This window comes from Salmo salar, chromosome ssa26 (genome assembly GCF_905237065.1).
Source record: "Salmo salar chromosome ssa26, Ssal_v3.1, whole genome shotgun sequence".
Classification (NCBI taxonomy): Eukaryota; Metazoa; Chordata; class Actinopteri; order Salmoniformes; family Salmonidae; genus Salmo; species Salmo salar.
In genome coordinates, this window is record NC_059467.1 from 30342554 (window position 1) to 30367115 (window position 24562).

General features: G+C 42.6%; 1 protein-coding gene across 1 annotated transcript; it reads left to right on the plus strand.

Moving 5' to 3' along the window:
- Positions 1–406: 406 nt before the first annotated feature.
- Positions 407–23341, plus strand: LOC106562416 (72 kDa type IV collagenase). The gene is made up of 13 exons (XM_014127292.2): positions 407–998; positions 1442–1668; positions 2663–2811; positions 3344–3472; positions 3701–3874; positions 4669–4842; positions 9181–9354; positions 9639–9794; positions 10028–10154; positions 15560–15696; positions 19373–19532; positions 19940–20049; positions 22298–23341. The coding sequence occupies exons 1-13, from the start codon at positions 843–845 to the stop codon at positions 22402–22404; spliced, it is 1980 nt and encodes a 659-aa protein (XP_013982767.1). The 5' UTR covers positions 407–842; the 3' UTR covers positions 22405–23341.
- The last annotated feature ends 1221 nt before the right edge of the window (positions 23342–24562 follow it).

Consider the following 24562-nt stretch of genomic DNA (forward strand, 5'->3'; position numbering starts at 1 on the left):
ATTTGCTAAAACTTATGCTTCGAACACACCGACAGAGTAACTGCATTTTGGTACACCAGAATTAAGTTCATTTCCAATGAAAGCTACATTTGTCTTGCAGCATTGCGTTGCAGAGGTAGTTGCAGTGCGTTCGGTGTGGTGCATATGTTGGATTTATTGAACATATGCATCAAACTATATGTATAGATGGCTTCACAGAAATGGTAGCAGAAGGTGCGTTCTGTGTGGTGCATACGTTGGATTTATCGAATGTATGCGTCAAACTGTATGCGTAGACGGCTTGACAGAATTGGTAGCGAGAAGTTGAATGTTGAACTTTTGTTGAATACATATCCAGATGATGCTGCGTACTGTGATCGAAACGTTACAAGACATTCCCTGTAGTCCCATGGCCTCTGTTCGTCGGTAACCTAGAAAGGCGCGCTCTTTATGCTGAATTTTCCCTATCTGTTTGGTTTCATTGTCAATCTATCTACTATTTATGCTGGATTCGTGCCATCATTGTACCCGCTTCAATGTATGCGCAGATACAACGAATAGGCCAAGGGAGGCTAGGAATTACGCAGTAAACTCGTAATTATAACAGGTCTCCGGTTACATTTATCCAACGTTCCCCGATTTGGGGAGACTGCGCAGTCTGTAGCCTATACTTCCCGTGGCAAGCAGCATAAAAAATTGCATGTGTAAGCACAACTGAGTTAGCAGACCTGGGTTGCAGTGCAGAATGTCCCGTTGAGGAGAAGATAAAGCAACAGAAGAGGAAAGAGGACTACATCCAGCCCAGACGCGTTCTGTTTTTCTCCATCCTGATTACATACACAGCGATTCTCCACCGGGGAAAGATGGGGTGCCACACGGCATTTAGCCCCCGACACCTTGTCCTCAAAGTGTTGTTGGTACAGTTAATCGCCTTTCTCCAGAAAACCTCTGCAGCTCCCTCGCCCATTATCAAGTTCCCGGGAGACGATAGTCCAAAAACAGACAAAGAAGTGGCTCTGGTAAGTGTTCCATAAACAACTTTTCATAGTGGGAATGTAATGTGACTTTTGCTTCAAACTACTTTATCGGTTATTTTCAATTAATTAAGGAAGATAGAACTTAAATGCCATTCGACCATTTGTGAATTACTTTAAAATGACATCATTCATGAAACTCATAATGTTTTGGCTTCAGACCTGATCGTTGGATACCCACTGGGTACACACTGGTTGAATCAACATTGTTTCCACGTCATTTCAATGAAATTACATTGAACCAAGTGGAACAGACATTGAACTGACATCTGTGCCCAGTGGAGATGTTTCATTGTGTAATGCACACAAATGTTCATGCATTCATTGATACAGTATGTCTACATGGATGAATGCACTATATAGAATAGGAAGGCATCAGAATAGAGCCTATATCAACTCATAGGCTTGTCTTTTATTCCCTTCTGCAGCACTATCTGAACAAGTTCTATGGCTGCCCACAAGACAGATGTAATCTCATGGTGTTGAAGGACACCCTGAAGAAAATGCAGAAGTTCTTCTCGCTACAAGAGACGGGCGAGATCGACCCCAAGACAGTGGAGATCATGAAGAAGCCCCGCTGTGGAGTTCCTGATGTTGCCCAATACAACTTCTTCCATAGGAAACCCAAGTGGCAGCAAAACGCCATCACCTACAGGTCAGTGGTCAAAACATGTTCGTTTGGCCCAAATAGTGTTTTGGAATAGGGAGTTGTGCAATAGGCTTTGAACCCCATGTGCAATAGGGTTGTACTCCATATAACTCCCTATGTTGCTGTGCAATGTGCTGACTGCTGAACAAAGGAAATGACTCCTCCAGCGCCTGCAGCTTGTTTTGGGGAGATGAAAACCTCAACTATGTGCTGCCCACCAACCCAACCACAATCTGCTAACTCCAAGATTCCTGTACAATGTGTGCTTGTTTTGATATTTTTAATTTGAGGTTAAGAAAAGTTCTGTTGTTTACATCAGCCCTTTCTGTGTCCTCATGACCACTCAGACTCACTGTATGCACCATGGGAAAAACAAAGATGGGGAGAAGTTTACCAAAACAACAAGAGACAGAGGGTTGTAATGCTCAGACAGACTCACTGTATGCACCATGGGAAAAACAAAGATGGGGAGAAGTTTACCAAAACAACAAGAGACAGAGGGTTGTAATGCTCAGACAGACTCACTGTATGAACCATGGGAAAAACAAAGATGGGGAGAAGTTAACCAAAACAACAAGAGACAGAGGGTTGTAATGCTCAGACAGACTCACATAGCAGGGGTTAGTTGCTGGACTCTCTCATGAAGCATTCTAACCACATGAGTCATAGGCAAGGCCTGAAGACTGATGGACTTTTTCTCCAGAAGGGAGGTTTAGGAAAGCTCTGCTCTATTGCTTTCGTCCTGTAAATAGAAGAGAGTGGTGTGTACAAGCTTTTGTCTTCTGCATTTTGACATAGGTGAATCTCACGTTTGAGGGTTTTATATGCTGACATTGGTCCCTCTGCTTGCATTACGTGCATTTCCTCAAGCATACCTAGTCAATCACACAGTAATATCCCATTATGTAAGATGTATGATGCAGCACATCTTCAGCCAGGGATGAGCTGTTTAATGAGTCTCCTCCTCAGTTTCTTCTCGTCTCTGTGTTCCACCTCTCAGGATTCTAGGCCACTCTCCTGACCTGGACGAGGAGACTATTGATGACGCCTTCTTAAGGGCCTTCAAAGTGTGGAGTGACGTCACCCCACTCAAGTTCACCCGCCTCATGGATGGAGAGGCTGACATCATGATTAACTTTGGCCGCAACGGTACGGTATTACAGAACAGTTTAGACGTTTATATTCTGCTGAATGTTCTGTATGAAACGTCAGCAAAGCCGGATGATGAGTAGCCTAGTTAAACCAGACTTAATTCTGCTCTCACCTTCGTTCAGACTGGTTTAACGAGGCTACTCATCATCCGGCTATTGTGCAAAAGGGCGGAAGTGGCTGGGAACTAGATTAGATGATGGGTGCTCAGTGCTGCTAATCGTATAGTATAGTACCGTAGGCCTGCCTATGTGTGAGTTACTAGTTGCTCTTTCTCTGGGTTCCCTGTGTCTCACATAAAGTCAATATTCTCGTGGCGAACATATAGAGGTCAAAACAAGTCCAGAATGACATGTTTTCATTACATGTCTTCATGGCACCATCCCATACGTGATCTACACTGTTGAAGTCTAACACTAGCTACTTTAGAGACAGTTCTATTCTGAGTTGAATCCATCCAGCAAGGCTGTAATTGTATACTGATCTGTGCCTTGAGTCCTTTTGTTTTAACCCTTGTTATGTGAATCCACAGAGCATGGAGATGGCTACCCCTTCGATGGTAAAGATGGTCTGCTGGCTCATGCCTTTGCTCCTGGGCCAGGCACCGGGGGAGACTCCCACTTTGATGACGACGAGCAGTGGACCCTGGGAGAAGGACAAGGTACTGGAGACTGTACTGTCTGAGTTGTAAATACGAGTTCATCCTGATCTAATATATAAACCTACTTGTTTTTACTTATCACCTATTTTTTCATGGTCATACATGCCACGTTTTTAAAGCAATTTGCGGTTAACATTTCACCAATGAAATGGCTGAAGCACACAGTATCGGATACAGCTCTGTTTGATCATCACGTCTCCCCTCACCCCATCCCCCTCCTCTCCACAGTTGTGAAGGTGAAGTTTGGTAATGCAGAGGGGGAGTTCTGTAAGTTCCCCTTCATGTTTATGGGGAAGGAGTACAACAGCTGTACCAATCAGGGCCGTGATGATGGATTCCTCTGGTGCTCCACCACATACAACTTTGACGACGACGGCAAATACGGTTTCTGTCCCCATGAATGTGAGTATGAGCCAAAATGCTGTGTTTTTCATTTTCCTCTAAAGAGTTCCTGTGAATGTATTGTGCAAAAGAGTTGTAGTATGCGTTTTGATATCTACATGGAGTGTATAAAGTTAAGTGTTGCATTCAGCAGTCCCTCAAGGAACGTTTATTGTGGTGTTTTAGCTATAGTTTCTGACGAGGAGTAGGCCAGGAGTTACTCCAGGTGAGAGGTTTGTGATTAGTTAGAACAAGCTGTGTTGCTGTTGGACCAAGTGGGTGGGAGTCCATTCTGGGAAACTGGTGTTGTTGTCTGGGTCATAAAATACTCTCACTTCTCTGTGTTGCTGGGCCAGATTCATGAAGCTTTTCATCAATCCATTTGTCTGTGTGTTTGTGTTGCTGTCCATGGTACTGACATTAGGGTATAGACTCACCATAAATGAGCGCAAAGACATATTGATACATATAGGCTTACAGTCGACTCATATGAGACCAACAGTCTTTATGAAACTTCCTAACTGGTTATCCTTTGATCTTGAGAAAATGGCGTACTCAGTGAAGTCTTGTGAAACATTTATCTTGTTGATAGTTTTATAGACTGTTGATATACTGTAGCAATAAACATTTTAGTCTGGACAGAGTGGATGTGTAACACCCTGACAAAGAATGATTTTGCGGTTCAGTTAGCTTAAGATTGACTCTGTAAAATCACTCAAACTCAGGCTCAACGTAACTGCCATGGCATTTTATTAAATGATGAAAACCTACTGTAAACTCTATATAGATCATTCCTTCAACTTCCTGTGTTACAGTGCTGTTCACCCTGGGTGGAAACGCGGACGGAGCTCCCTGTAAGTTCCCCTTCACGTTCCAAGGGGAGAACTATGATGGTTGCACCACTCAGGGGCGTGACGACGGCTACCGCTGGTGTGCTACGACTGAGAACTATGACAATGACAAGTCCTACGGGTTCTGCCCTGAAACAGGTAGGTTCCCAGTTCATACTGCCCAAGCCTGAAAGGGTCTCTCCGTCCATATAGCATACAAGCCTCATCAGCTGTGTTAACCCAAACAGCTAAGGGCACTGATGCATCCAACAGACCTAACTGTTGCATGGAAACCTTCATCTGAGGATTATATTGAAATATGTGTGTGCTTTCGATTGTACTTGAGCCAGGTTGTGTGTGTGCGTGCTAGCGTGTGTTAGTGGTGCGCGGGTCAGCTGTTTCTTCACCCGCCCACTATTGCTATTAACCCATCCGCAACCGCCTGACTATATGTGATAGTGAAAGTCTGAGGCCCTCACCCAACTCTAACCCGTGAATGTAGAAAATGCGCTATAGTGTCGAGGCTTTGGGTAACTGGTGAAAAGGAGTCAGGCGCAGGAGAGCTGAGATGCGTGGACAAGGCATTTAATACATGAAAACCACCAGTATAGAAACAGTACAATGGTGCGTGAAATATACTGGTACCACGAAAATGACACGGGTGCATAGTACAAACCCGGCAACAAAATACCAGCCGTCAGATACAGCCATCAACATGGAACAAATACGCACAATTACATGTGGGAAACAGAGGGTTAAATAATGAACAGGTAATGGGGGAATTGAAACCAGGTGTGAAAAACCCACAGACAAAACAAATGGAAAATGAAAAGTGGATCGGCGATGGCTAGAAGACCGGTGACGTTGAATGCCGAGCGCCGCCCGAACAAGGAGAGGGACCGACCTCGGCGGAAGACGTGATATATAGGCTACTGTCAAAGACGGCAGAACAATTTTTTGACAGAGGGTACAGGATATTTCTTTTGCCTGATTTAGATGTATGTCTGCTTATAATTTACAACATTTTGGTGGGCTATTTATTAGCCAACTTGTCTATAATTAGATACATGTAGCTGTCATTATACAGTGCACACATTTTGTTACGTTACAGCCTCATTCTAAAAAAAAAAATAATAATTACCCCATAATGACAAAGCGAAAACAGGTTTTTTGAATTTTGTGCAAATGTATTAAAATAAAAATCTGAAATACCTTATTTACATACACTACCATTCAAAAGTTTGGGGTCACTTAGAAATGTCCTTGTTTTCCATGAAAACATACATGAAATAAGTTGCAAAATGAATAAGAAATATAGTCAAGACGTTGACAAGGTTATAAATAATGATTTTTAATTGAAATAATAATTGTGTCCTTCAAAAATTGCTTTCGTCAAAGAATCCTCCATTTGCAGCAATTACAGCCTTGCAGACCTTTGGCATTCTAGTTGTCAATTTGTTGAGGTAATCTGAAGAGATTTCACCCCATGCTTCCTGAAGCACCTCCCACAAGTTTGATTGGCTTGATGGGCACTTCTTACGGTCAAGCTGCTCCCACAACAGCTCAATAGGGTTGAGATCCGGTGACTGTGCTGGCCACTCCATTATAGACATAATACCAGCTGACTTCTTCCCTAAATAGTTCTTGCATAGTTTGAAGCTGTGCTTTGGGTCATTGTCCTGTTGTAGGAGGAAATTGGCTCCAATTAAGAGCCGTCCACAGGGTATGGCATGGCGTTGCAAAATGGATAGCCTTCCTTCTTCAAGATCCCTTTTACCCTGTACAAATCTCCCACTTCACCACCACCAAATTACCCCCAGACATCACATTGCCACCACCATGCTTGACAGATGTCGTCAAGCACTCCTCCAGCATCTTTTCATTTTTTCTGCGTGATCCGAACACCTTTTTTTTGTCTGTCCATAACACTTTTTTCTAAATCTTCCTCTGTCCCGTGTCTGTGTTCTTTTGCCCATCTTAATCTTTTCTTTTTATTGGCCAGTCTGAGATATGTTTTTTTCTTTGCAACTCGGAGTCGCCTCTTCACTGTTGACGTTGAGACTGGTGTTTAGCGGGTACTATTTAATAAAGCTGCCAGTTGAGGACTTTTGAGGCATCTGTTTCTCAAACTAGACACTCTAATGTACTTGTCCTCTTGCTCAGTTGTGCACCAGGGCCTCCCTCTCCTCTTTGTATTCTGGTTAGAGCCAGTTTGCGCTGTTCTGTGAAGGGAGTAGTACACAGCGTTGTACGAGATCTTCAGTTTCTTGGCAGTTTCTGAATAGCCTTCATTTCTCAGAACAAGAATAGACTGATGAGTTTCAGAAGAAAGGTCTTTGTTTCTGGCCATTTTGAGCCTGTAATCAAACCCACAAATGCTTGGGGATAAAACAGTTTTTACCCCCAAGCCATAAGATTCCTGAACAGGTAATCAAATGGCTACCCGGACTATTTGCTACTGTTATTTTTCACTGTCTTATTACTGTTGTTTTATTTCTTTACGTACCTATTGTTCACCTAATACCTTTTTTGCACTGTTGGTTAGAGCCTGTAAGTAAGCATTTCACTGTAAGGTCTACACCTGTTGTAGACCTGACAAATAAACTTTGATTTGATTTGATTCTCCAGATACTCAACTAGTCTAAAGAAGGCCAGTTTTATTGCTTCTTTAATCAGAACAACAGTTTTCGGCTGTGCTAACATAATTGCAAAAGGGTTTTCTAATGATCAATTAGCCTATTAAAATGATAAACTTGGATTAGCTAGTTTCCAGCTACAATAGTCATTTACAACATTAACAATGTCTACACTGTATTTCTGATCAATTTGATGTTATTTTAATGGACAAAAAATGTGCTTCTCTTTCAAAAACAAGGACATTTCTAAGTGACCCCAAACTTTTAAACGGTCGTGTAAGTTTTCAGAACCTTTGCTGTGAGACTTGAAATTGAGCTCAGGTACGTCCTGTTTCAATTGTCCCTCCTTGAGATGTTTCTACAACTTTATTGGAGTCCACTTGTGGTAAATTCAGTTGATTGGACATTATTTGGAAAGGCACACACCTGTCTATATAACGTCCCACAGTTGACAGTGCATGTCAGAGCAAAAACCAAGCCTTGAGGTCAAAGGAAATGCTTAATTCTGCAGGAGTTATTTTTAAGGCTATGTGAGAGGTTATAGACCTACAGTCAGTGTCCAGATTTCAGTTTCCATTAACCAATCTTAACAGTAGGATACAGTTCCTTTGACATGCCATAGGCCTATTTGAAGTCTCGTCTTGTGGCTGTGGAATTGGTGTACCACCTCACAATCATCACACATAAGATAGCCGGTACTGCTATGTTACTGCTAATCCTCTTTTACCACTTCTCCAAATATTTTCTGAACATTACTTTTCTGGCCCTCCCTCCTATTTGTTTTCAATTCTCCTTTCGCAGCTTTTGTCTTATTGAATTCAACTTCGACAATGTCCTTCTTGTCTCTGTGTATTGACGTAAACTTTTTCTGCCCATTAAGAAAAGCATTATTTGGCTTTCTGCCCATTCCCAAAAGCATTATTTGGTGATTGGCGGTGTAGGCTATTTGGCACACGTACAGTTAAGTCCTGAAGCTTAGGCTTATGCACTAATACCAGATCGCCTAAAATAATGAAAGAAAAACCTCAATGTAACCTATATATATTGCACAAGAATTATACATTTATGGATTTTTTAAAGGTATTGTTTCTCTTTATTCAGCCCGCCCGCCTACCCTCCCACCCTTCAGCCACACAAAATTTAATGACCCTAAACCCATCCTCCCGGGACTGCGGGTTATGAGTCAACCTGCGCATCACTAGTGTGGGTGCTTGCATTTATTAGTCAAGGTGTGCTGTGCTGATGCCTCCATGTATTGGTGTAGGATAATGTTATAATGTTCCAGACCTATGGTTTCCAATCTTGCAGCAGCTAGTCTCCTGAATGACTGTAAAAGTATTTTACTGAGTGGCTGCTGGCTGGGGTTATTTTCCATTGTGTCAGTGGGGCTGGCTTGGGGCTTTGGGGTAGAGTCGGGAGAGTGAGAGAGCGGGATATGGGGAGAGAAAGGGAGAGGGGGGGGGTTTAAGGCTGAGGTTTTCATCTGGTTCTAATTGGTTGGGAATGCTGGCGTGCAGTGTAGTCTTGTGTGTGTGTGTGTGTGTGTGTGTAAGAATCACTGAATAAGAAACAGGCTGCTTAACAAACTACACAAGCCCAGTGCTGTACCAACCCAGATATAATATTATCATGCAGGAAAAGAAAAGCCACTTTTTGGAGAGTGGTATTTGGTTTTGTTTTGGATATACCGTAGACACAAAATACATCTGATGTCAATGTCATTACAGTCATGGTAGTTTCTCAAGAAAATCCATTTAGCAATTCAAACCAAATCAAGTTGATATCTTTAAGCACTACCTCATCGGCACATTAAGAAAAGTCCATTTGATTCTGAAATATGTATTTTTGTTCACCCATGCAGCCATGTCCACCGTTGGAGGAAACTCTGAGGGTTCCCCCTGTGTGTTCCCCTTCACGTTCCTTGGAGACACTTATGACAGTTGCACCGCTTCTGGACGTAGCGACGGCAAGATGTGGTGCGCCTCCACCAAGAGCTACGACGATGACCGCAAGTGGGGCTTCTGTCCTGATCAAGGTAAATATGTAATCGATAACCTTTGACATTATGCTTGTTTGTAGGTGGTTTTAGCAGTTTAGTGGACAATGACAATTCATGTTTATTTATTTGAATCATTTGTATTATTATTCTGTTTTATTCATTAATGCATTTAGTCATTCATTGTCTATGCAGAATGAAGGGAAAGTGGCCATCAGGAATTTCCCAACATGGAAACTATTCTCATTCACCTGACTATATCTTGACTTGTTATGCTTTGAATATGTGTTGCTGTATCTCTCACTCCTATTGGTGTTGTCCAGGCTACAGTCTGTTCCTGGTTGCGGCACATGAGTTTGGCCATGCCCTGGGCTTGGAGCACTCCCAGGACCCTGGTGCTCTGATGGCCCCCATGTACACCTTCACCAAGAACTTTAGACTGTCTAACGACGACATCAAGGGCATTCAGGAGCTCTATGGTCAGTTGGAAATTCTTATGTACTGCTTATGGGTTATGTATGGGTTATGAATGTGTTATGAAGTCATTATGTAGGTACCTTTTAAAATAACGTGTAACCATGACTTCACCCGCCGTTCATAACCAGTGTACTTTGGTGAATGTCCTGCAGGTAACAAATGTATTTCTCCTTGTTGAAGGATATCAATCTCATCTACTCAAGGCTCACCATGTTGCCTCTCCTTTTCCTCTCAGGTGCTGGTACAGACAAGCCCGTGCCTCCCACCCAGGGCCCAGTCACTCCTATGGACATCTGTAATGAACCTGTGGTGTTTGATGCTGTGGCCCAGATCAGAGGAGAGACCTTCTTCTTCAAGGACAGGTAAATGATTTACTGGGGATTCTACAGTATTACTTCTGATCGCCAATGGTTAGAGCAACATTTGACTTGTAGGTAATACACTTTGTTTGACAACATGCTTTTAGAGAAGACCAATCTGACCACTGATCTGTCCACAGGAAACAGGCAGAAAGAACATATAACCCGAAGACTCTGTGGTTAGAGTCATTGGAGCAGATCAGAGTCCACATGTTAGACCTCACAATCCACAACTAAATCATTTCACCACAAACAATGGGTAGTGTAATAGGGGGCTTTGTTTGGTCTCAGAATGAATTATTTTCTCTTGGCAATCAGTTGTTTTGTTTGAATGAAGGGGGTGGTGTTATCTCTGTCTGAGCTCTAATGCTTATCCCATACTGTGATAAGTATAAAGTTATGAAACAGCTGGTAATAATAACCACTCTCACAATCCTGTATCAACTATGGTAAACCAAAATGGCTGCCGGTAATGAGATTGTAAACCAGACCCTACTATATAGTACAGGGTACAGACTTCAACTGGGATTGTCCTATGTAGTGTAGAAAAGGAATAGGCTTTCTGTATCTCTCCATCTTACATTATCTGTTGTGGTTCATTCTCAGCTTTCCATGACTCGGTGTACTTTCCCTCTGAAACATGAACTCTTCACCACAACAGATGAATCCTGTCTGGGACAAATTATGTTAGGAACACTTTCAACCCAAACAATAAGCTATTGCATGCAATCCAAATTACAACATTTTGACTGAAAAGCAGGTTTAGATTAGGCTTCATTGGACATTTTATATGTTCCTTCTCAGACATTGCCGCCACATCTTTTAGCCTTCAAAGTTTTAAGGTGAGCTTTACTATATATCTGTCATTGCTGAGTTGGAACGGTGTCCAAAGCAAACAAGTATACTTTTTTGACTCAAAAGACTGCAGTCATTCATCCTGCCTGGCTTTGCCCCCTGCCCACCCTGAGTCTGGGGCTGGAGGGAAACCACCCTCAAATCCTGCTTACAAATCCTGCTTTAGTTCATAGAATCCTGCTTTAGTTAGGAGTTAAGTCTTCACTCGCTGTGGTTCACCATGCATTGACACTGTTCAGGGAACAGGGACAAACATCATGCTGAAGGCTGTTCTGTGGACTTTAAACTACTGTATAAACAGTGTAGTGTTTGGTTGATGTGTCAACGGAATATTAACTGTTAAAGGATGGAGGACTGCCAATTAAAACCGGAGTCTGGTTTTAACAGTAGAATCTCTCTCAATAGTTTGTTTAGAAATGATTTGACTATGCCTCTAAGTCATATCTTTGATTGGGTTAGTTTGGTTATTTTTTTAGGTATATCATCTGTTGTCTGCTGCTCAAACATCCTAGAGAATTCAAATCCACAAGATATCCAACAACTATGATAAAAGCTGGCAGAATACCTATACAGTGATGTGTTGTGGACAAGACACTGGACCTGGGGATTTCTGGAGAGATTCTCCATTTCCTCATCAGCAAGATCATTGTCTCATTCAAAATGATTAGCGGTGTTCTAGTTCTAGATATCACATATATCATGATGTCATTAACAATGACACATATTCAATGATAGCTATAATTATGGGGTGTATCTCTCAGATGGAGGGAAATGCCATTACGGAGGGAGTTACGGCTATAGGATCTTCATTTCAGCCAGTTTGCTACAGTAGGGAAATAATCCTGAAGCAAAAGGAAATGTGAATAAATATGTGAATCATAATTAATGGACATTTTTTTTGTAGGGGTTGATACATTTTAAGTTTGTGCAAATCGAGTCTGAAATGTTAAAGTGGAAATTACAAACTTTAGAAGCCTTTTTAAAACTTGAATAAACTGCCGTGCAGGAAAATTCTCATCAACAAAAGCGTGATCAAATTAAGATCCTACATCTCTATGGAGGAGTTACAATAGCAAACCCATAGCTGCATGATATCTGGACTCAGAGGGCCAGTTAGGCTGTATCTCAGGTTTCAGTGGTGGGATGACTTTGGTCCCTAGTTATTCATTGTTGGCTCTAGGTCACCAGATGGTTTAGCTATCAGAGCCATGGAGCAGAGGAGTGAGAAGAGATGGAACAGAGACCGCGAGAGTGAGGAGGGATTCAATATAGAGAGAAAGAGTGAGGAGATTCAATATAAAGAGAAAGAGTGAGGAGAGATTCAATATAGAGAGAAAGAGTGAGGAGAGATGGAGACTCAAGTCAATAAGCAAAGATTAGGATAGAGACTACTAAGGTTATTGGCATTTCGTTTCCTCAGACAAAAAATTGTTTTCATGGAGCTGTCAACCAATATCAAGGTTAATAAAAATAGCCTAGGGCCCATTAGGATATTAATTTCTGTGTGCATCCATTTTGTTTTGTTCTGCTTCTCCCTATTTTTAGGCAGCCGTGAAAATACAGAGACAGATAAATAGGGAAGTCACAGACTGGAGGGCAGTCACCAGTCTAGTGGGTCAGTGTAATGTCTGGAGGGCAGTCACCAGTCTAGTGGGTCAGTGTAATGTCTGGAGGGCAGTCACCAGTCTAGTGGGTCAGTGTAATGTCTGGAGGGCAGTCACCAGTCTAGTGGGTCAATGTAATGTCTGGAGTCTGGAGGGCAGTCACCAGTTTAGTGGGTCAGTGTAATGTCTGGAGTCTGGAGGGCAGTCACCAGTCTAGTGGGTCAATGTAATGTCTGGAGTCTGGAGGGCAGTCACCAGTTTAGTGGGTCAGTGTAATGTCTGGAGTCTGGAGGGCAGTCACCAGTCTAGTGGGTCAGTGTAATGTCTGGAGTCTGGAGGGCAGTCACCAGTCTAGTGGGTCAATGTAATGTCTGGAGTCTGGAGGGCAGTCACCAGTTTAGTGGGTCAGTGTAATGTCTGGAGGGCTACTAGACTGGACACAGTGTGCATCAGTTTAAAAGTGTTGTCACCCAGCTAACACTTTTTTGAGAGCAGATCTCTCTGGTGTAGGTAGAATCCTCTCTCTGGTGTAGGTAGAATCCTCTCTCTGGTGTAGGTAGAATCCTCTCTCTGGTGTAGGTAGAATCCTCTCTCTGGTGTAGGTAGAATCCTCTCTCTGGTGTAGGTAGAATCCTCTCTCTGGTGTAGGTAGAATCCTCTCTCTGGTGTAGGTAGAATCCTCTCTCTGGTGTAGGTAGAATCCTCTCTCTGGTGAAGGTAGAATCCTCTCTCTAATCTCTCTGGTGTAGGTAGAATCATCTCTCTAATCTCTCTGGTGTAGGTAGAATCCTCTCTCTAATCTCTCCTGTCTCAGCATGGTGATGGAAAGCAGATCTGGACATGAAGGATGAGTAAGACATCGTGGTGGTCTAACTTCACTGTGTGCTCAGCACCTTATTTACAGTCAATGGCTCAGCACAGTGCTGGGTGGGAAGTCTGCAGAATAATCCACTGAACTGAACCCACGCACACTGTCACTGTTCACTGGCCTAGTGATTTTTTTATTTAACCGTTATTTAACTAGGCAAGTCAGTTAAGATCAAATTCTTATTTACAATGACAGCCTACACCGGACAAACCCAGACGACACTGGGCCCAGTCATGGTCGGTTTGGCCGGTGATGAGGTGGGCCTGTATGGGATCGAGACTCTGAACACAGACAGCCCTGCTAGCTAGGTTTCTCTAACATCTCTGGCTGCATTTTATGCAGGAAGTGTATTACACATGCATCCAGAATGTGACAAGAATGAGTGAAATGAACCAGGCCTTTAATGTAATAACTTCACACGTTGCTCATTGGCATCTGTGCGAACACTTTAGACATTACTGTTGTCCAATCAAAGACATTTCTTAAACCTGTCGTCCAGGGCCGTATATTTAGAGATGCAGTGAGCTCCAAAAGTATTGGGACAGTGACCATTTGTTTTGGCTCTGTACTCCAGCACTTTGAATTTGAAACGACTGACTTTTTGTACATGGTCCCCTAAAATGGGGGAACTAAAAGTATTGGAACAAATTCACCAATGTATTTGGTCCGATATTCCTAACACAAATTGGGCACAAAATAATCTGAAACACAAACAAAACAGCAAATGAATCCAATGCTTGATGTAATCATTGTGTGCTAAGAATATGGGACCAAATAAACTTTTATACACACAAGTGAACTTGTCACAATACTTTTGGGCCCCTAAAATGGAGGGGGGGGGGGGAAAGAGTCCATGTACAAAAAGTGCTTTCATTTCTAAACGGCTCATATGGATGAAAATACCTTCAAATTAAAGCTGACCGTCTGCATCGAAAGTGCTGGAGTACATAGCCAAAACAAAACACGCTGTCCCAGTACTTTGAGCTCACTGTATCTCTGCTAGAGCTGACCTTATCTGCTATTGTCCCTTCTCAGTGTACAGGACTTGAGAGGGATGCCTAAGGTAAAGCCAAACATGTTTCATGTTAAAATCTGCTACTCTTTTGGAACGCAGTATTGTCAAGATAACTACTTTTTACCGTGTGTAAAATTGCTTGTTTCATTTGAAAGCTTTTTATAAAAATACAAAAAATGCATGAAATGAAATGTATGCATTCACTACTGTAAGTCGCTCTGGATAAGAGCGTCTGCTAAATGACAAATGTAAATGTAAAATGAAATGAGTGAAATGATGAAATCTCTGTGTCCCAGATATTTTAATCTCACAATCAGAGGTGGACATGAATTGTCTTCCTGTCTGATTTGGGGTCAGGTTGGCTTGTTTTGTGGGACTAATTCAACATACCTCAACCTTTAATAGATTGCTATAGCAGATCATCATATGACTACTTTGTCCATATCTGCATAGCATTTTATAACCATTAACAGGCTATCTGAGAAATATCTGGCTCTTTGAAAAATAGGTCAATGGAAAAGACTTGGGGAGCTGCTGCTGCTGTTGTTGCTCATGCAGCTGCCTGTTGGAAATCTGGGCAAGATGGGTCTTGTTCCCCTGGCTTCGATAAACACCGGTCCTAACGAGAACCAGATGCTGAATGAATCAGGCTATTGTGGCTTCGCTGCTGAAACTCTCCCTCTCACTCACTGCCCCTCTCTCTCTTTCCCCCTTACTTTCCCCTCTCGCATCTCTTACTGCCCTTCACTTTCACCTCTCCCCTCTCTCTTTCCCTCTTCCCTCTCTCTTTTCCTCTTTCCCCTCTCTTTCCCCCTTCCCTCCTCTCCCCTCTCCCCTCTCTCTTTCCCCTCTCCCCTCTCTTTCCCTCTTTCCCCTCTCCCCTCTCTATTTTCCTCTTTCCTACTCGCCCCTCTTTCCTTCTCCCCTTTCTCACTGCTTCTCTCCCGTCTCCCCTTCCCCCCTCTCCTCTCTTCCCCAGCGCCCTCTACTCTCCCCTCTCTCCTCTCTGTCCCCTCTTACATGATTTGAACCAGTAGGTAACTCCTCTCTCTGCTCTCTCTATCAGGTTCATATTCAGGTCAACCAACTTCCGGGGCAAGCCTTCAGGTCCCATGCTGGTAGCCACCTACTGGCCTGAGCTCCCTGTTACCATCGACGCTGCCTATGAAAACCCACTGGAGGAGAAGACTGTGTTCTTTGCAGGTAATGTATGTATGGGAGACTGAGTTGTGCCATCCACCATTGAGATACAGTTTCTTTGGAAAGTATTCAGACCCCTTGACTTTTTCCACATTTTGTAATGTTACAGCTTTATTCTAAAATTGCTTTTTTTTAAAACACACAATATCCCATAATGACAAAGCGAAAACAGGTTTTTAGATTTTTGGGGGAAATGTATAAAAAATAAAAAAAACATATCTTATTTACATAAGTATTCAGACCCTTTCTATGAAATTAAGTTCAGGTGCATCCTGTTTTATATTGATCATCCTTGAAATGTTTCTACAACTTGATTGGAGTCCACCTGTGGTAAATGCAATTGATTGAAAAACATGAGCTGGCGCACACACAGAAAAAATATTTTGTGTAGAGGTGCTGACTAACGGCGAATAAACTATAAATATAAAGAGTCGCACACTCCATATATAAATTCCCAGTAATTTATTGGGTAAATCACCAATGTTTCGGCATCACTGTGCCGTTTCGGACATGATTTGGAAAGGCACAAACCTGTATATATAAGGTCCCACAGTGGACAGTACATGTCAGAGCAAAAACCAAGCCATAATGTCGAAGGAATTGTCCATAGAGCTCCAAGACAGGATTGTGTCGAGGCACAGATCTGGTGAACGGTACCAAAAAAATTCTGCAGCGTTGCAGGTCCCCAAGAACACAGTTGCCTCCATAATTCTTAAATGGAAGACGTTTGGAACCACCAAGACTCTTCCTAGAGCTGGCCGCCTGGCAAAAACTGAGCAATCGGGGGAGAAGGGTCTTGGTCAGGGAGGTGACCAGAGCTCTAGAGTTCCTCTGTGGAGATGGGAGAACCTTCCAGAAGGACAACCATCTCTGCAGCACTCCACCAATCAGGCCTTTATGGTAGAGTGGCCAGACGGAAGCCACTCCTCAGTAAAAGCCACATGATACCCCGCTTGGAGTTTGCCAAAAGGCACCTAAAGACTCAGACCATGAGAAACAAGATTCTCTGGTCTGATGAAACCAAGATTGAACTCTTTGGCCTGAATGCCAAGCGTCACGTCTGGAGGAAACCTGGCACCATCCCTACGGTGAAGCATGGTGGTGGCAGCATCAGGATGTTTTTTTGCGGCAGGGACTGGGAGACTAGTCAGGATCGAGTCAAAAATGAATGGAGCAAAGTACAGAGAGATCCTTGATGAAAACCTGCCCCAGTGTGCTCAGGATCTCAGACTGGGATGAAGGGTCCCCTTCAAACAGGACAACGACCCTTAGCACACAGCCAAGACAACGCAGGAGTGGCTATATTAAATACATTTAATGAGACATATATATTAAATACATTTTATGAGCCCTACATTAACCACATTTAGTGAACCCAAACCCAAAAACGCCCAAATAATTGTGCCGTTATCCAATAAATTCCCATTAGTTGTAGCTAGCTATATGCTCTCTTTGGTAGATAAATGAAACTATCTCCCGTAGACAAATCTTTTTGAGTGTGAACTGTATTACTGTACTGTATTGTATTATATGGACTGGAATTACGCACATCATTCAAACCATGATAAAGCAGAATAGAACATGCAATTCTGAAGCAGCACATGTGGCCTACAAAGTTACAAGTATAGCCTAGAAATGTGATTTTTAATTTTGGAATTTGTATAATTAGTAGGCTGACGCTTCATTCCTTCCTCGCTTTCAACAGTTAAATGAAATAAGTTTTGATGTCCTTATCTTCATCATTCTAATGACTTGAATAATATAGGAGCAGAATTAGATACAGAAGGCTTTCACTTCTCTTCATAAAGATTGAATGATTATAGTTCTGAATATGTAACTGTTATAACCAACCACCATCGCGAGTTCGCTCTTCTTTCAAACTACCGTGAGTTCTATTGGCTGCTGTATTTAACATTCAGCAAAAAAAGAGCTTGCATCCCTCTTCGAATAGTCTACTGGTATAATTGTCTATTTTCCAGCGAGCTATTCTAGTCTAGCTTTTACTGCATGGGTCTCCAAGAGCTAAGGAGCGTTTTTTAAGGAGGCCAGGGGAGCAGAGGTGCTTGCGTATTGCGCTAGAGACAGAGGCTATAAGTTATAAGCTTATTATGCATCACCCATCATTAATTGGCTAAATATCAGGGTGGCAGGGTAGCCTAGTGGTTAGAGCATTGGGTTAGTAACCAAAAGGTTGCAAGTTCAAATCCCCGAGCTGACAAAGTAAAAATCTGTCATTCTGCCCCTGAACAAGGCAGTAAACCCACTGTTCTTAGGCCGTCATTGAAAATAAGAATTTGTTCTTAACTGACTTGCCTAGTTAAATAAAGATAAACATTTTAAATTAGCTAAATATAAGTTTAATACCTAATTGACTGTATTACCTGATAGAGGTAGGCTAGAACATCTATATATAGGGCTTTATATCAATCTAGAACAGGATGATCTATTTTTAATGGAGTTGATGGAGAGAGAGAGAGACTGCGCGGGCACTGATTTAAAGCTACGATATTCAGCTGCAATACAAAACATGTTCTATCTTTCCAGTTAAAAAACAAGGTGACCTCTGAAAGACAGGTGGAGATGGGTAAGTTAGAGGTGCATTCAGTCTTTATATTACTGAGCATAGACTATGCTGAAGCAAATGTAGGCCTCCCTGTCACAAGGAAAAAAGTTCCCATGATGAGATGAGAGGTCTACATGCACTGTGAACTGCGCTCCATACTGTGATGGGGTGTCTGTCCCCACCCTGAGCGTTGATTCATCATTCAGAGGCCGTAGAAAAGCCAGATGTAGAAATTGCAAATCATTTAACAATTCCATTTCACGCCACGCTGTTCATATAAATAATTTATTATAATTTACCGGTTTCTCACAGTTACTGTATTTATCCCGGTAAATCTCGGTAACCAGTTTCCCGCCATTCAACCCTAATACATACATACATACAGTTTTGTATGTATATATGTATGGGAGAGTATGTAGATTAGTTGTCATTCACTGTTGATACCCAGGAGAACAATCCAGAATTACACGCTTGCATATATGCAGTTCATTGTTGTGCTTATTGACTTGATCAGAAAAACTCACAATGACATTTTCATGGCAGTTTCCTCTCTCTACCACCGTTAAACGGCTGTGACAATTTCCAGTAAATAACATCCTATTTCTAAGAAGTTCACCGTTAGGGGAATCATAAGTGTCTTTTAGTATTTCAGTCAAGTATACTGCTAGTATGTGGTTTGGAAATTTTGGACATTAGTAGTGTAAGTAGTTATTAGTGGTTTATAATACATGCCATGCATTGTAGAAGCATGCCATTCTCCTTTAGAAAAGCTCCATCTCCTATAAGACCATGAAATCAGAGCTCTTCCTATTTAAGAAGATGAATGCTTGGCCTTGTAGAAGAGAACCATTTCTGTTCCATCCAGCCCTTCAATTGTAAAGCTATGAGTCACATTTCCTCAATCCTTTATCCAGTCCTCCCTAACCACAAGACATGATCAAATGTTAGCCTGGCCCCAGATCTGTTTGTGCTGTCTTGCCAACTTCTATGATCATTGTCTCTCTGTGGCTAATGAAAAGGAAACAGTTTAGAGAAACTCTATCCTCACAAACCCTTTCCTGTGAGCATCTTGACCTGTGCTCATTTGCCATCTCTCCCCTCCTCTCTCTCATATAGGCAATGAGATGTGGATCTTCAATGCAGACCAGATAGAGAAAGGCTACCCCAAGAGAATCTCCTCTATAGGCCTGCCCACAGACCTGAAAGGCATTGACGCAGCCTTCTCCTTCGGAAAGAGCCAGAAGACCTACCTGTTCGCTGGAGACAAGTTCTGGAGGTGAGTCACCACAACACAACCCCTACCAAAGCCTGTGTCTGGTCCACTCAGTATTGTAACGATGACATCACTATAGAATTAGAATTACTTTAAAGTCATTCTAATTCTATAGACGTCACTGTGTTGATGTGTTGCTGTGCTGAGCCATGTCTGCTTTTAATTAGAGACCTTAGCTTCCACTGGACTGTTAAAACAGCTCACTCTGCTCTTACCTAATACAGGGATAATGTAAGATACTGTTGCTGTATGTACTTAACTCTTGCATGACTGCTGTGATTTGTCAACCAAAACGGCCCAATCTTCTCGTACCTAACAGACTAACATAGTATCATGTACTTAACATAGTATCATGTACTCATGACTAAACATTGATATCATGGCCTCTGTGTGTTATCATGCCCCTCCAGGTACAATGAAGCCAAGAAGAAGATGGACCCTGGCTTCCCCAAGCTCATCGCTGACTCCTGGAACGGAATCCCAGACGGCATTGACTCTGCCTTTAGTCTGAATGGCATTGGTAAGCATACTAGAATACAATACTGTATAATACATACTTTATTGAACATCACTTAGAGTGACACCACCACACACACAGAGCAGGGGGGATAGAGGGAGACGGAGAGGGGTGGGGGGTAGAGAGGGGGAGGGATAGAGAGAGAGATACCCACTGGGCACAGACGTCAATTGAACGTCTATTCCACTTTGCTTCAATGTAATTTCATTGAACTGACATGGAAACAATGTTGCTTCAACCAGTGTGTGCCCAGTGGGATATCTACTGAAGAGAGAAATAGAGAGAGAGGTAGCTGGGGCCTGTGTGAACTTGGAGGGAGCACTGCTTCCTGCTTTAGTCTGAGCTGTACCGACACACCACTGGCTGCAGGCTTACATTCCTGGCAGTTAGAACCCAACCTGACCCAGCCAGTCCTCTCATTATGAACTGGCACCTGGCCTTAAAGCTGGAATCCTTAGTGGTGAAACTGCCACGTCTGTTTAGATATTACAACAACAAAGACGTTACTTAAAACAATCAAAACTGTTTCATTCCCTCTGACATCATAGCACATCATTGCACGCCCGATAGGCAGGAGGAGAGAGAGAGCAAGGAGAGGAAGCAGGAGGAGAGAGAGAGAGAGCAAGGAGAGAGAGTAGAGGCAGGAGGAGAGAGCAAGGAGAGTGAGTAGAGAGGCAAGAGGAGAGAGCAAGGAGAGAGGGTAGAGGCAGGAGGGGAGAGAGATAGGGTAGAGGCAGGAGGGGAGAGAGAGAGGGTAGAGGCAGGAGGGGAGAGAGAGAGGGTAGAGGCAGGAGGGGAGAGAGAGAGGGTAGAGGCAGGAGGGGAGAGAGAGAGGGTAGAGGCAGGAGGGGAGAGAGAGAGGGTAGAGGCAGGAGGGGAGAGAGAGAGGGTAGAGGCAGGAGGGGAGAGAGAGAGGGTAGAGGCAGGAGGGGAGAGAGAGAGGGTAGAGGCAGGAGGGGAGAGAGAGAGGGTAGAGGCAGGAGGGGAGAGAGAGAGGGTAGAGGCAGGAGGGGAGAGAGAGAGGGTAGAGGCAGGAGGGGAGAGAGAGAGGGTAGAGGCAGGAGGGGAGAGAGAGAGGGTAGAGGCAGGAGGCGAGAGAGGGTAGAGGCAGGAGGAGAGAGCAAAGAGTGAGTAGAGAGGCAAAAGGAGAGAGGGTAGAGTCAGGAGGAGAGAGCAAGGAGAGTGAGTAGAGAGTCAGGAGGAGAGAGCAAGAAGAGTGAGTAGAGAGGCAAGAGGAGAGAGCAAGGAGAGTGAGTAGAGGCAAGAGGAGAGAGCAAGGAGAGAGGGTAGAGGCAGGAGGAGAGAGAGAGCAAGGAGAGAGAGTAGAGGCAGGAGGAGAGAGAGGAAGGACTGAGTAGAGGCAGGAGGAGAGAGTAGAGGCAGGAGGAAAGCGAGAAAGCAAGGAGAGAGAGTAGAGGTAGGAGGAGAGAGAGAGCAAGGAGAGAGAGTAGAGGCAGGAGGAGCGAGTAGAGAGAGGAGGAAGTAGTATAACACAGGAGGTAAATCTTAGTCTATGGCAGTTAACCAGGGTTTTTTATACCCTTGCTTCTGACACACATATACTATACATCACACTCCGCGCTTCCCTACTAAGAAACAGTGTTTGATAGAACCAGCCTGTGCTGCTTCACAGAGCTACCTCTGTCTTCATTCTAATTAGCCTGAGCTCCTCCACCGCTGATTCCTGATTGGGTGTTTTTACTGAGGAGACGAGTGACATCATCATGTCCTCTTCCTCTGGCTGAGACGATAGTGTGTTACTAAGATATAAAAATAAAAACAGGTAGGCAAGTTGAGAAGAAGTTCTCATTTACAACTGCGACCTGGCCAAGATAAAGCAAAGCAGTTCGACACAAACAACAACACAGAGTTACACATGGAATAAACAATAAACAAGCCAATTACACAATAAACAAGTCAATGACACAGTAGGGAAAAAAAGAAAGTCTATATACAGTGTGTGCAAATGGCGTGAGGAGGTAGGCAATAAATAGGCCATAGTAGCGAAGAATGACAATTTAGCAAATGAACACTGGAGTGATAAATGAGCAGATGATGATGTGCAAGTAGAGATACTGGTGTGCAAAAGAGCAGAAAAGTAAATAAAAACAGTATGGGGACATATTTTACGCTAGCCCTCTAGTGTGTAAGGCCTCGTGGCTTGCTCAAGGTGAAATTAGATGTATATTTGATGCACTGAATGTGATGATGTTGATGTACCTTGTCTCGTCATAATGTTTGTGTTTTCCAGATTACACCTACTTCTTCAAAGGTGCCCACTACTTCAAAATGGATGACAGTAGCCTGAAGATCGTCAAACTGGGCGAGATTACAAAGGACTGGCTGGGTTGTCACTAAGCAACAGTGAGACGCATAGACATTGGCTAAGCTCTCAGCGGACTGATTCCCCCCATCCCTATCCAACCAGCCTATCCTGCACCCTAGCCTAGAAACTAATGACACCTTGTAACACACCGTGGGACCATCTACACAGGCTGAACATAGGCAACAGGATTTTGTATTATATTACGGTGTGATATTATCAGTTTGTGTTATGATGATGCAGATTTACTTTGATCTCTTTAGCCCGTTTTTTGTTATTAGAAACTCAGACATCAGGTATGTCCACACTACATAGAGACAGGCAGTGTTGTACTGGAAGATATTCTCCTGTATAAATGTAGCTTCACCTGAGCAGTATTGCATTATCTGAAGAATGAATGCTGTCTATATTTACTGCTGTCTGCAATCTAGCGAGTACATGATACTGTAATAGAATGAGAAATAGTCAATAGTAACTTCAGTGTTGTGGAATACATTTCAAAATATGAATTTGCACAATATGTCTGGACAGATAATGGTGCTTATAGAAAATGCTTATTTGCATGATATTATATATATATTTGATATGCAGTTTTTCTACATTCTGTTCAGACTATTTTCAGAAGTAGTTATAGACACACCTTATTCTTCATATAGGGCTAGCACTTTGTATTAGACTATACAGGGGTACTGCACAAATATGGAGACCAAATTCTCTATTTTGTAGGATCTGTCTATTGTTTCACTGATGGTACAGGGAGATGAAAGGCACAGGCTGCCTAGAGACTGTATCTGGTTTGTTGTTGCATGATGGAGTCATGACAAGAGAAGTACCACAGAAGTATTGTGTAATACTCTTTTTGTATTGTTGTTTTGATACTAGTCATTTTGTTTTGATTCAAATGCTTTTTTATAATACTTTGTGCAATGTGTCATTCTCTGTCTGTAAAATAATAAAGATGGATGGTCAATACGTGTGTGTGTGTGTGTGTGTGAGAGAGAGAGAAAAGCCATTAACGTTTCTTACTAGATGGGACTAATTTGTCAGTAAATTAATAGTTTATAAATAGGTGTAGTTCTAAAACGTTGTTTTTCAAGTACACTTCATAGTGTACATTTGTATTCAGGTCCTTGTTGAGCCATTCTGAGGGCCCTTACATACAGTACCTCTGTGGTCAATGTAAATGCCATATTTGACTAATAGGTGACATCTTGTGGATGGATGAAGGTCTGAAAAACGGTTTATTGTGGTTTTTATTATTGAGCAGAGCATGTCATCACGCCAGCCATAGTATGCCTTTGCCCTTGAGATATGACTTAGTTAATTTCATACAAATTAACACAACAATTTGACCCCAATTGCTAAGCTGTGAAAAGAAACCTCAATGACTATTCTTGTCCTTCTATGGGTATTTCTGTGTTTTCTTTTCTTTAGGCCCTATATCTAGTCTGAATGCCACCCTAATGTACATTAACTAATCTTGTAAAGTTGCTTCAAAATTATACATTTTGTAATTCAACATGAATATTTGACTTGTTCACACCATTTATTTCAGCCAATCAATTTACATTTAAGGGGCTTTATTGGCATGGTGCGCAAATAGTTAAAGTACAAAAGGGAAAATAAATAAACAAATATAGGTTGCATTTACAATGGTGTTTGTTCTTCACTGGTTGCCCTTTTCTTGTGGCAACAGGTCACAAATCTTACTGCTGTGATTGCACACTGTGGTATTTCACCCAATGATATGGGAGTTTATCAAAATTGGATTTGTTTTCAAATTCTTTGTGGGTCTGTGTAATCTGAGGGAAATATGTGTCTCTAATATGGTCATACATTTGGCAGGAGGTTAGGAAGTGCAGCTCAGTTTCCACCTCATTTTGTGTGCAGTGTGCACATAGCCTGTCTTCTCTTGAGAGCCAGGTCTGCCTTCGATGGCCTTTCTCAACAGCAAGGCTATGCTCACTGAGTCTGTACAGCATACATAGTCAAAGATTTCCTTAATTTTAGGTCAGTCAAAGTGGTCAGGTATTCTGCCACGGTGTACTCTGTTTAGGGTCAAATAGCATTCTAGTTAGCTCAGTTTATTTATTTTTTTGTAAATTCTATCCAGTGTGTCAAGTAATGATATTTGTGTTTTCACCCCACCACTGCTCACTGGGCAAAAGGTTACAATCCCACGTAAACCCAGTG

Bases quoted from the DNA above. Each gene is read 5' to 3' on its own strand.
- LOC106562416 (XM_014127292.2), top strand. From the start codon at position 843: ATGGGGTGCCACACGGCATTTAGCCCCCGACACCTTGTCCTCAAAGTG. The intron at 3,473-3,700 runs GTACTGGAGACT...TCCTCTCCACAG, and splicing joins GACCCTGGGAGAAGGACAAG to TTGTGAAGGTGAAGTTTGGT. The intron at 9,355-9,638 runs GTAAATATGTAA...GGTGTTGTCCAG, and splicing joins GGGCTTCTGTCCTGATCAAG to GCTACAGTCTGTTCCTGGTT.